At 30.6% G+C, this 12500-nt stretch overlaps 3 protein-coding genes across 3 annotated transcripts in view; 1 reads left to right on the forward strand and 2 right to left on the reverse strand.

The window, feature by feature from the left end:
• The first annotated feature begins 1769 nt into the window (after window positions 1-1769).
• Window positions 1770-12500, forward strand: part of LOC137656120 (uncharacterized) — a 54469-nt gene continuing 43738 nt past the window's right edge. Inside the window, exon 1 of the mRNA XM_068390294.1 lies at window positions 1770-1819. The gene's annotated coding sequence lies outside the window, so the exon portion shown is untranslated. The remainder of the gene's footprint in view (window positions 1820-12500) is intronic.
• On the reverse strand, window positions 2778-5335 carry LOC137655973 (cuticle protein 8-like). The gene is made up of 3 exons (XM_068390174.1): window positions 5327-5335; window positions 4639-4959; window positions 2778-3150 (listed from the first exon to the last, which is right to left on the reverse strand). Exons 1-3 carry the CDS (start codon window positions 5333-5335, stop codon window positions 2884-2886), a joined length of 597 nt encoding a protein of 198 aa, XP_068246275.1. The 3' UTR covers window positions 2778-2883.
• The window catches only part of LOC137655974 (pro-resilin-like), a 2375-nt gene continuing 76 nt past the window's right edge, over window positions 10202-12500 (reverse strand). The window contains exons 2-4 of the mRNA XM_068390175.1: window positions 11646-11758; window positions 11456-11531; window positions 10202-10510 (exon numbers count right to left, since the gene is read on the reverse strand). Of these exons, the coding sequence (XP_068246276.1) occupies window positions 10211-10510; window positions 11456-11531; window positions 11646-11758 (489 nt within the window). The 3' untranslated portion in view covers window positions 10202-10210. The remainder of the gene's footprint in view (window positions 10511-11455; window positions 11532-11645; window positions 11759-12500) is intronic.

Genomic DNA, 12500 nt, shown 5'->3' on the forward strand with positions numbered 1-12500 from the left:
TTTTTTTTTTGTAATTTGAATAAATGCTCCTATATATGATTTACATTTTGATTAATTTAGCTATCAAGAATCTTATAAATATTTATAGTTATAAACACTGTCATAAATGAGGACTTTTGCGTAAATGAGAGTAGGATGTGACGATGTTGATGATGATGATGATGATGATGATGATGATATCATAAAAACTATTTATAAATATAGATATTCCAGTTACAAAGAATATCTTGATTAATTTCTCTTTTTACATCAACTTAGTTCATTAATCGGATTTATAAAGATTTTGAATATTTCATTTAATCTTTTCCTTCCGTTGTAATAGGAAATGAGACAAGATTATATAAATCGTATTATTTCATAAAGTTTGGATTAAATTCTATCTAATTTATCTGGCAGGACCTATAAATGGAATGTATCTTTTTGTATTTTTACATGTATTTATTCATACCAACATGCACACACACATACACACGCATATATATATATATATATATATATATATATATATATATGTGTGTGTGTGTGTGTATATATATATATATATATATATATATATATATATATATATACACACACACACATATATATATATATATTATATATATATATTTATTTATTTATACAATATATATAATCACATATATTTATTCTTTTGGGACATAACTTTTCTTTGATGCAATTTTAATTGAAGATGATAGCCTTGGTGACGTCAATAACTTTCCTACAGGAATCCTCATATTTCCTTATTTTCTTTAAGTTTACCAAGGCTAAGTCTCATGTCTGGAAAGTTAAAGGAACTAAGGAAATGTGAGGATTCCTGTAGGAAATTCACTGACACCACTAATGCTGTCTTCTTCAATGAAAACTATATATATATATATATATATATATATATATATATATATATATATATATATATAGATATATAGATATATGATTATATAAATATATATATATATATATATATATATATATATATATATATATATATATATATATATATGTGTGTGTGTGTGTGTGTGTGTGTGTGTTTGTATATATGTACAGTATATATTTATGTATGTATATATATTTATATATATATGTATATATATATCATGACACCTATTTCTATATACGTTTCAGTTTGATTTTATTTATGTATGTTTCTGAAGACTGATTATCCTTTAGCAATGGTAAGCAACTCAACTAGAAGGACACTCCAAAATCAATCCATTGTTCTCTAGTCTTCGGTAATGCCCTAGTCTCTGTACCATGGTCTTCCACTGTTTTGGGTTAGAGTTCTCTTGCTTGAGAGCGCACTCGGGCACACTGTTCTATCTTATTTCTCTTCCTCTTGTTTCGTTAGAGTTCTTATAGTTTATATAGAAAATATTTAATGTTGTTAATGTTCTTAAAATATTCTATTTTACCTCGTTTCCTTTCCACACTGGGCTATTTTCCCTCTTGGAGCCCCTGGGCTTATAGCATACTACTTTTTCAATGTTGAAGCTCAGCAAATAATAATAATAATAATAATAATAATAATAATAATAATAATAGACTGATATGAGTTCCTACTAAATAACTAAGTCTGGGCTCAAGTCTATCCTCGTTTTCTTTGGTCGTGTTTATTTATGCATTTCCTAAAAGGAAATACGAAAGCTGTACTATTTGGCAGCATTCCAAGGAGTACGGAAAAGGGATACGGTACTTTATTGTTAATGGTCCTTCGGCTGTAATGGTATGAAGTTACAAAGGAAGAAGCAATTCATGAAACCGGTAGATTGGCTGGTTCTTGTGGCTTGTGTTTTTCATTGGATTTAAACGGCTTTACTTGGTAAGATTATTTTTTGTTCCAACTTTTTCATTATAGTTTCGTTATTTTGACGGTAGTTGAAAGTGTTATTTTTATAAGTGATGATTGTTAATAAGATTAATTTTCACTATTCATAGGTGATGTATTTGCATTATGCTTTTCCACGCATTAATATCGCTATATTTATTAAGTATATTTCGTCTGTATCTGTTGGTGTCCACATCAAATACGTGGTTCACCTAATAGTACTACCAGCGGGGTGTTTAATGTGTCACGTTTCTTAGTTGGTAGAGAGAAGTTTAAATTGATGTGGTTTTCCTCTGCTTCATCGTTAAAGTTGGATAACTTCAACGTAGGAACCAGAATTTCTTGAGTAATATTCCCTGGTGAGAAGTTAAGCGTAACTGTAGGTTATATATCTATAACTTTTAAATCTTTTGCTTGAGGGTACACTTGGACACACTATTCTATAGTCTTCTTTTCCTCTTGTTTTTTAAAGTTTTTATAGGTTATATAAGAAATATTTTACCTGTTTGGGCCCTGTGCTTATAGCATCCTGCTTTTCCAACTAGGGTTTTATCTTAGCAAGTAATAATGATAATTTCTGTGTGTATATATATATATATATATATATATATATATATATATATATATATGTGTGTGTGTGTGTGTGTATACCCATACATTAGATGTATATACTGTATATGTACATACATATTAGAATTATATATATATATATATATATATATATATATATATATATATATATATATATGTGTGTATACATTAGCATTTTATTTATATGCTTTAGAATAGTATATACTGTATATACAATCCTAATGTATGTATATATGGATTTAATATATATATATATATATATATATATATATATATATATATATATATATATATATATATATATATATATATAAATCAACTGTGAAAAGATTATTCTATATCAGGATAAATATGCCCAACATTTAGTCATAATTAATTTAATAAAATTAAAATCTTTGTATGAAATACTTAAATAAGAAAATGGGAAAACACACCGATCTATTATTGAAGATGTAACATCATTTCAACTAGATATGGTAAGCGAGCTCGGGGGCGTGGTAAGCTGGGGCGTGATGGGGCGTGTGGGCGTCGTAGTGGGCTTCCCCTTCGTAGGATACTGTGGCGTGGTATCCTGTCTCGTCGGCGTAGTAAGTGACGGTCTGGATGCGTCCGTCGGGAAGGTGGACGAAGTATTTGCCTTCGGTCTTGTATCCGTCGCGGATTTCGTCCTGGCCGAAGTGGGCTCCTGAATAGTCGTCGTGGACGAGGTAGTTGTAGTTGTAGGCGGCTGGGACCTAATACCATAAAAAAAACCAATGTTAGTTATTATTATTATTATTATTATTATTATTATTATTATTATTATTATTTATTATTATTATTATTATTAGTTATTCATTATTATTATAAGCATTAATTATTTATTATTATTATCATTATTATTATTATTATTATTATTATTATTATTAACTGATTAACTAGCTAAGCTACAACCCTAGCTGGAAAAGCATGGTACTATAATCCCAAGGGCTCCTACAGGGAAAAATAGCCCAGTGAGGGAAGGAAATAAATAAATTTGGTAGTAACGAATAGTGAATATTAAATATCTTAAGATCAGTAAAAAATCTATGTAGAGAGGCTTATGTCAGCTTGTAAAACATAAAGCATTCGCTAGCTAGAGTAGAAGGCAAATAATATGAAAATATAAAGAAAATGCTGCATATTAAGGGAATGTAAAACGAAATACTTAAGAAAAAATTAACAATAGTGAATTGATATATACACTGTTAAAAGTTTGTGGTAAAAAACTGTAAAAATCCTGGAATAAATGTTGCCAGGAATTTTACCGTTTTATAAACTGATATAATTAAGTAAAGGAGTGATATTACGGTCACCATGCTGTAAAAGATAATAACAAAATAGGGTAGAAATTACGGTTGCCTATATTTTATTGAAATACGGCTGAGAACAATATGTTTTTACGGAGAATTTCAGATTAAAATTACGGTTCTTTTAACAGTGTATCTAAGCTACAAACCTTGTTGGAAAAGCAAGATGGCATAGGCCTAAGGGCTTCAACCCAGTGAGGAAATGAAATAGATAAACTCGGAAGCAACAAATAGCGAATATAAAATTTCTTGTGAAGAGAGACTTAGGTTAGCTCGTTCAGTATAAAGCATTCGCCAAACCCCTTAAGCAAACTAGAAGAGAACTCAAATAACGCAAAATTATAAAGAAAATAACGCATATTGAAGGCATGTGAAACGAAATACTTAAGATGAAAATTTAATGATAATGAATTTTTATTTTTTCAAATTGATATTATTAACATTTTGAAAGACGTAGACAATGATACGTAGAAGTTATTCGCAAAGGCTAAAACATATTTCTAGTTTGTCAGGATTCATGTACCTTCCCATTTTCAAAAAAAAAAAAAAAAAAAAAAAAAAAAAAAAAAAATTTGTTTCGAACACATTGATTTTATGAAACTCTTCAGGCTATTATTATTATTATTATTATTATTATTATCATTATTATTATTGTTAGAAGCTAAGCTACAACCCTGGTTGGGAAAGCAAGATGTTATAAGCCTAAGGGCTCCAACAGGAAAAATTAGCCCAGCGCGGAAAGGAAACAAGGAAATGAACACACTACAAGAGAGTAATGCAATCGAAGTACAATAGATGAGGTCTACAAGTTGCTCTCGTCGTCGGCCTTCACATAGAAAATTTATTATATAAATAAAAAAAAAAAAAAAAAAAAAAAAACTTGAGTATACTCACATTATGGTAGGTTTCATGTCCATAACCAGTTTTGCCATGATGCAATGGCTTCGAGTGGATACCTACGACGTCATGGTGTACAATCGGGCTTTCGTGAAGTAATGGGCTGTGTACAATGGGACTGGCGTGGTGTAATGGGCTGTGTACGATGGGACTTGCGTGGTGTAAGGGGCTGTGTACAACAGGACTTAGGTGGTGTAATGGGCTGTGTACAATGGGACTTCCGTGAAGTGGTGAACTACCATGATGCAATGGAGAGTGAAGTAGACTTATGTCACCTGTTGCCAACGAGGCCACGCCCACAACTAGAAGTAATGTCACCTGCAAGAAAAAAGAAAGAAAAATCTAAGACTTTTGCTAACTTTGAAAGATTGGTAATAAAACTAATTAGTTTATTTTGTATTTTATGTCACCGTAAAGAAAAAATATAAAGAAAAAACTAAGACTTTGGCTTACTTTTAAAAAATCGTACTAAAAACTAATTGTTTATTAAATTTAACTTATTGTTGTTGAATTTAAGCTAGATAAAAAAAAGAACACACGAAAACTTGAAGAAAAATGAAAGAAAAAACAGACTTTCCTTAACTTTATAAAATCGTAATAAAACGAATCTTTTAATAAATGTAACGTATTATTGTTGGATTTAAACTTAATAGATAAACAAAACACACAAACACAGATGCTCTACCTGATACATAGCGAAATGTGAGTTAGACTGTACCAATATGTCCATACCGCTCTCTTATATACTTGTTACGATGACTTTCAGCGCATGCGCTATTGTATTTGCCCGCTATTTTTGGCCACGTTAAATAGGACAATTATTGGTGTTTATCTTGGCCTTTGATGGAGTTAATTGCTCTTGAGGGAAAGGGTCGCCGTAATTGTTTATTAAGGTAACGTTAAGATCCTGTTAAAAAGAAAACTGGAGTATGAACAAACTAAAATTTTCTTAATCTTAGTGGTTATTGTTTATCATGACCTCCTCAACGAAGTTGGAAGGCGGTTTTGTTTTAGCCCTTGTTTGTGTGTTTGTTAGTGTGAGTGTTTGTTTGAGAACAGCTTCCTGACCTCAATTTTAATCGTAGAGTAAAGAAACTTGCAGGGATTAACTGTTATGTAAAAAGTTTGTAATGATTAAATTTTGGAAGGTCAAGGTCAAAGGCCAGGGTCACGGTCAAGCAAAATGTTCAATTCACGTAATCAGTCATAAGTTTGGACATCACTGTCAAAGACACTTCAAACTTGGTTCATATTTGAGTGTATGAAAATCCACGCCAATTAATACATGTTAAGGTCAAAGGTCAAGGCCTGGGTTGAGCAAAAGGTCGAGAAATAAGCTGCTGCTGCGGAAGACTGTCCTCTTCTCTGTGCCCCTATAGTTAAGATTGTAAATGGTTTGGGTTTATTAAATGTTCTTCAGTTATGCTTGATTTTTGCATTCGCTGTCAGTTAAAATTTCATAAGGCCTGCTATAAATCTTATGATAATCATAATTATTATTATTATATTTATCTTTGCTACTGCGATTATCCTTCATTCTTCTTCTAAAGTAAAATATTTTTTCGGTATAACCATGTTATAACCATACATAAAATAAAGTCCAGGTTTTGTGAAATACATATCCCCTCTTACCTTAAAACAACCACGTGTAAGAAAAGTCTGGAATAAAGGTAAAGATCTTACAAACTGTATTTTTCAATTTGTCAAAATCGCCACGGTAAAATAAGGTCAAGGTCGCTGGTCAGGGTTTTGCAAATCCCATTTGAGCACATTTTAATGATCATCTTTCTTCTTATTCAGGTTTAAGCGAAAAAAATTAACCACATCCACTGTGAATTCCATCCCGTTAACCATTAATATATATATATATATATATATATATATATATATATATATATACACATATACTATATATATATATATATATATATATATATATATATATATATATATATATATATGTATTAGGATATTTAGTAGTGTTGTTCTCTGCTGTGTATGAGAACGCTGTTGTAGGAGAATACTATAAATCTATATTTCATCCTTCATGCAAGCATGAATTCCTGGCATTCAATATAAACTCGTACCATTTATTATTAATGGGACAAACATGTCATTTTAATCTGTCTTAAATCTTTTGAAAGAAGGGCTATGCGCACATTGTAATTACTTGCATATACTTGTGTATGATATCGAATAAGCGTTATTGAAAAAGTGCTATTAATAAGCACTTTGCACTTGCTTGCTCATGCTTGTCTATGATGTCGACTAAGTGTTATTTATATGCATCATTGCAAAGTGTTTGCCTAAGGTTGTGTGCCAGTGATTATCACAAATACATTCCCTTTCTGTCAACCACAGAGGTGGCAACAATGAACTCTAGAATGTTGCCCATTCACGAGGCAATAAAAAAAGAATGATCATCAGTTATCAAATTATAGGATTTTCAAAGGGAAGGTAAACTAGAAAATAATATTAATTTGAAAAATACCAAAATACAAGAAAAGAAGGATGGTAAGACCATAAAGGTAGGAATAGACACCCTTATTTGAGAATGAAAATGTAATTGTTAGGGAAAACAGAAGCAGTTAGAGAGTCCCAACGCTTGACAAATCTAAACTATCAAAAAGGATGGCTAATGTGATAGGGAATTTTGGGGGTTAGCCACCCGTTTTCTTTGTGTCATAATCACAAAAGTATTCATAAGATTAATATTACAAATTCACTTCAAATTTCTGATACTTGGAAAGTTGCAGTAAATGAAATTCTTCTATTTTATATTAATTGAATTTCACAGGTCAGTAAGTAGCCTACACACAATATATTGTATATATATATATATATATATATATATATATATATATATATATATACGTATATATATACATATATATATATGTGTGTGTATATGTATACACACATACATACTCAAACACACACATATATATATACATGTATATATGTGTATATATATGTATGTATGTATATACATTACATAGCTATATGTACTATTTGTGTATATATATGTATATATATATATATATATATATATATATATGTATGTGTATATATGTATATATATTGTATATATGTAAATATATATATATATATATATATATATATATATATATATATATATATATATATATATGTGTGTGTGTGTGTGTGTGTGTGTATAATCATGTGAGTATATATACATACAAATATATACATATGTGAATGTGAGTATACGTGTACCGATATTTGTATATAGATATATAGTATAGGTAAACACACACAGAAGTAGGAAGAGAAATATATAAAAAATCTTACTTTCTAGAATTACATGAGATAATCTCATGGCTCTTGATAGGGAATGAAATCCACCTGTCGTGTGAATGAGCGTTGATGGAGTTTAATTACTTTTTAAAAACATAAGATACACTCATAAAAACAGAAAAGAAAAAACTGTAGCTTTAATGTCTAATTTTCTTTCATCAACAATTGAGAGAAATTGAGAGAAATACAGGCTAAAGATTTGGAATTTTTCGTGATGGGATGAGCAGATTACTATCATAATACAGCTGTATAAACAACAACAACAAATGCAGCCGTTTGTAGTCCACTGCAGGACAAATGCCTCAGACATGTCCTCAGTCATGTCTGGAATTTGTCCATTTTCATAACCTCGCTGGCCATTGCGGTTTGGTGATGGTGGAGTCTTTAGTCTGATCACTCATTGCAAACCAACCTAGTATAGGTGGATCCGGCTACTACAGCTTTGCTGATCATGGCGATACACAAACCCTTTCATCACGTTAAGTTATCCCCACTCACAAAGAGAAAGTTGTATATTTTTACATTTCTATTAGAAGATAGTAATTACGTATTACATAAATTGCGCTTCAGGGTTTTAGCAGGTACTTATGGAATGAGGGTGCTGGACTCACGCCCTGCCTCATGAATGTTAAAGTGGTCTTTTAGCCAACGGCATATGGTATTCCATAGTGGTCAACAATACAAGCATTGACCGGGTAAAGTTTTACTCGCTCTTAAGAGGGTTAGTTCGTGTATCTTTATAACGGTGGATTTGTCTTCTGTTTCTTGCAAAAGTCGAAAATCAAAGATAGGTTTAAAGATTGTAGGATATGTAAATAAGGGAACATGCAATCGACGAGAAAATCTCAGATCCAAAGTATTGGTGAACGAATAAATGGGGTTCTCTCTCAACTTTTGTTTTCCCTCAGCCTTATAAGCGTCTGGAGACCATTGCCTCTCCAACCAGACTCCCAAGGTTCGGTGCAAGTTTCGTTACTGTTCACTGAAGCGTCTGGGTTAAGGTCAGCCGTTATTCATTAATGGTCACCCATTCAAACAGTGACCTTACCCAATTGACTCTTTCACAAGAGTAATGAAAATCGTATTTTACGTATAGAATAAGATAAAGAATTAAAAAATATATATATCTTACTTTTTAATTACATAAATAAAAAAATTCAGTTCCAAGATTAAAAAAAAAACTAAGCTTTTAATAGATTTTGTTTACAGAGTATCATAGAAAATGTCGATTGAATATGTGCTCCATCAAAATAATCCCTTCGCTCATGCAATAAAAAAAATCTTTTACCTTTGTAATAAATATGTACCGAAAGCTGGGGATAGGTGGAATAAATATTATAAAGAGTTATAGTTTTTAACTGATTTATTCTAAAATAGTTACAAGAGATAAAATAAATATGAAACTGTTTTCAGATTGCATGGATTTGATGAACAGCATCATCAAAGTTGATAGATTAGAAATAGATAAAAATAGATAGAATTGATAAATATTTATTTGTATAAATACTTCAAAGAAAAAAATAATTAGGTTATTTATTCTAAGACCTCCAATTTCATTCGAAGAACTTCAAAAGTCTTCCAAATAACCAAGAAACTTAGTTCTTACTGATAATAATAATAATAATAATAATGATAATAATAATAATAATAATAATAATAACTAAATTTAGACTTTTTGATATGAAAATTCCCTCTAGTTTAGTCAAATCTTACATCCGAATATCAATCATTGTAATATTTAGTATAATTTTAGTTCATGGATAGATATTTGATGGACCACAACCATACAATAATTTACAAAAGAACACTTTGTAGTCCAAATTACAATAAATGAATGCAATGTATTTTGTACAATCGTTGATGAGAATGGGAAAAAAATGGATCTTAAACTGAATTTACATTGTACTTTTATTATAGCACTTAAGCATTAAATTTATACCATCAAAAGGTCTCGCTGATTACTATTTATATCATACAATATTATATATATATATATATATATATATATATATATATATATATATATATATATATGTATGTTTATATTTATGTATGTTTATATTTATGTATGTTTATAATTATATATATTTATATTTATGTATATATATATTATATATATACAAATATATATATATATATATATAATATATATATATATATATATATAATATATATATATATATATATATATATAGAAGCTCATGTCTAATTTTACATACTACTTCGTAGTAAGGTCGTGTTAATAGCAACTCTATCCATGATGAAGGCCAACAGGGGCATGATAGGCGGGTGTAGGTGTGTGGTAAGCAGGGGCATGGGCGTGAATGTGGGGATGGGCGTGACCCTCGTAGATAGCTTCTCCGTCGTAAGTGACAGTTGGGTGGTATCCCGTCTCGTCAGCGTAGTACGTGACGGTCTGGAGGCGTCCGTCGGGAAGGTGGACGAAGTATTTGCCTTCGGTCTTATAACCGTCTCTGGATTCCTCGTGGCCGAAGTGGTTGCCGGAGTACTCGTCGTGGACGACATAATTGAAGTTGTAATGCGCTGGAGTCTGAAGAGATAAAAGGGACTTCTAAAATTAATTTTCATAGTTATATTAAGAAAATATTTCGGTTAATGAGAAAGCGATTTATCATTCATAATGATTTTCAGTGAGATGATGATGATTATTATTATTATTATTATTATTATTATTATTATTATTATTATTATTATTATTATTATTATTATTATTACTTTCTAAGCTATAACTCTAGTTGGAAAAACAAGATGCTATAAGCCCAGGGGCTCCAACAAGGAAAATAGCCCAGTTGGGAAAAGAAAAAAAGGAAAAATAAAATATTTCAAGAAGAGTAACAACCTTAGAATAGATATCCCCTATATAAACTATATAAACTTTAAAGAAAAGAAGAGGAAGAGAAATAAGATAGAATAGTGTGCCCGAGTGTACCCTCAATCAAGAGAACTCTACCCCAAGACAGTGGAAGACTATGGTACAGAGACTATGGTACTACCCAAGACTAGAGAACAATGGTTTGATTTTAAAGTGTCCTCTTAGAAGAGCTGCTTACCACATTTGAGATTATAAAATTGTTTCAAAACAAAATTATATTATTACTTTCAGTGTCCATATTAAGAAAAATCAATGAACTTATCGGTACTTCGATTCCTAAAATACAAAAATCGGGTTCACTTGAAAATTGATATAATAAATATCCTTATATGTCTATTCAGTATTTTCTCTTAAATGTTAAATAAGAAATTAATAGTTAATCAGCAAGGTCTAATACAGAAATTAAAATAGATGAATATCTATTTCAATTCTAAGCTCCCTATAAAAGCGTAAGGCTCAGTGTAAATAAACTAACTAAACTATATTGCAATAAAAGAAGAGCAGATATTCAACACACTGTAGCAGATCGGTAATGGAGGCAATTGAACATGATGACAGGTCAAAGGAGGAATTAATAAAACTTGATCAATTAGGCCTACTTACGTCATGATAAGTCTCGTGACCATAATCAGTGTTGCCATGATGCCCGTGCTTGGCGTGACTGGCAACACTGCCATGACGAGCGGGAGATGGGAGATTTTTTTCTCCTGGATTTTCTAGTCCGTGGTGAACAGGACCGTGCACTTTAGGACTGTCGTGGTGTGCATGGCTTGTGTGGTGGTGAACGGGGTTGTGCACGATGGGATGTGCGCGGTGTGATGGAATAGGCCTATGCAGGGGTGAATGAAGTAGGCCTCCATCACTTGCGACCATGGAGGCCAAGGCTGCTACGAGAATGAAGGTTATCTGTTGACAAAATATAGATTGGTAAATATAAATTGGGGATAATAAGAGTAATATCAATTCAGCTGTATATGAGATTACTTTATAAAATTACTTTATTTTTATTTTTGTCAAAATCAATCATGATATAAAGTTTCTTAACTAATAGAAAAACTTCTCGAAAATTAACCAAAAATAAAATATGGTCTTAAAATTTTCTGTCTATTTATGTTTGTCAAAATTAATCATGATATAAAGTTCTAAACGAATTGAAAAACTACTCGAAACTCTTTTTAAAAAGACTTAAATGGTCTTAAAATTTTCTGAAAGAGCTGCTTAGATTTCTTCCTATTATTATGTATCATTTACCATGTTACTTCCATCTACTTTAAAATACTTTAAAAATTTCTTTATTTTTTTTTGTTAAATCTTCTCTATTTCTTTCAATTAACTACGTATGATTTTGCTTTAATTTACTTCAAAATATTGCTTTTGTCTCATCTGGTCTGTATTTTCTGATTTTTTAAGTAAGATAAATCTCTCTCTCTCTCTCTCTCTCTCTCTCTCTCTCTCTCTCTCTCTCTCTCTCTCTCTCTCTCTCCAGGTTCTCTTTCATTTCAACAATTACTTTATTCTATTTGATTTTTGCAAGCCTTTCTATCCTCCCATTTTTTTTACCTCCTTTATTTCAGTAGTTATATCCTATCATTCTGTTTCTATTCTACTCCACTCTCTACTCTTTTTCTATTATACTTCTAGTCGTACA

This window comes from Palaemon carinicauda, chromosome 17 (assembly GCF_036898095.1).
Source record: "Palaemon carinicauda isolate YSFRI2023 chromosome 17, ASM3689809v2, whole genome shotgun sequence".
NCBI lineage: Eukaryota > Metazoa > Arthropoda > Malacostraca > Decapoda > Palaemonidae > Palaemon > Palaemon carinicauda.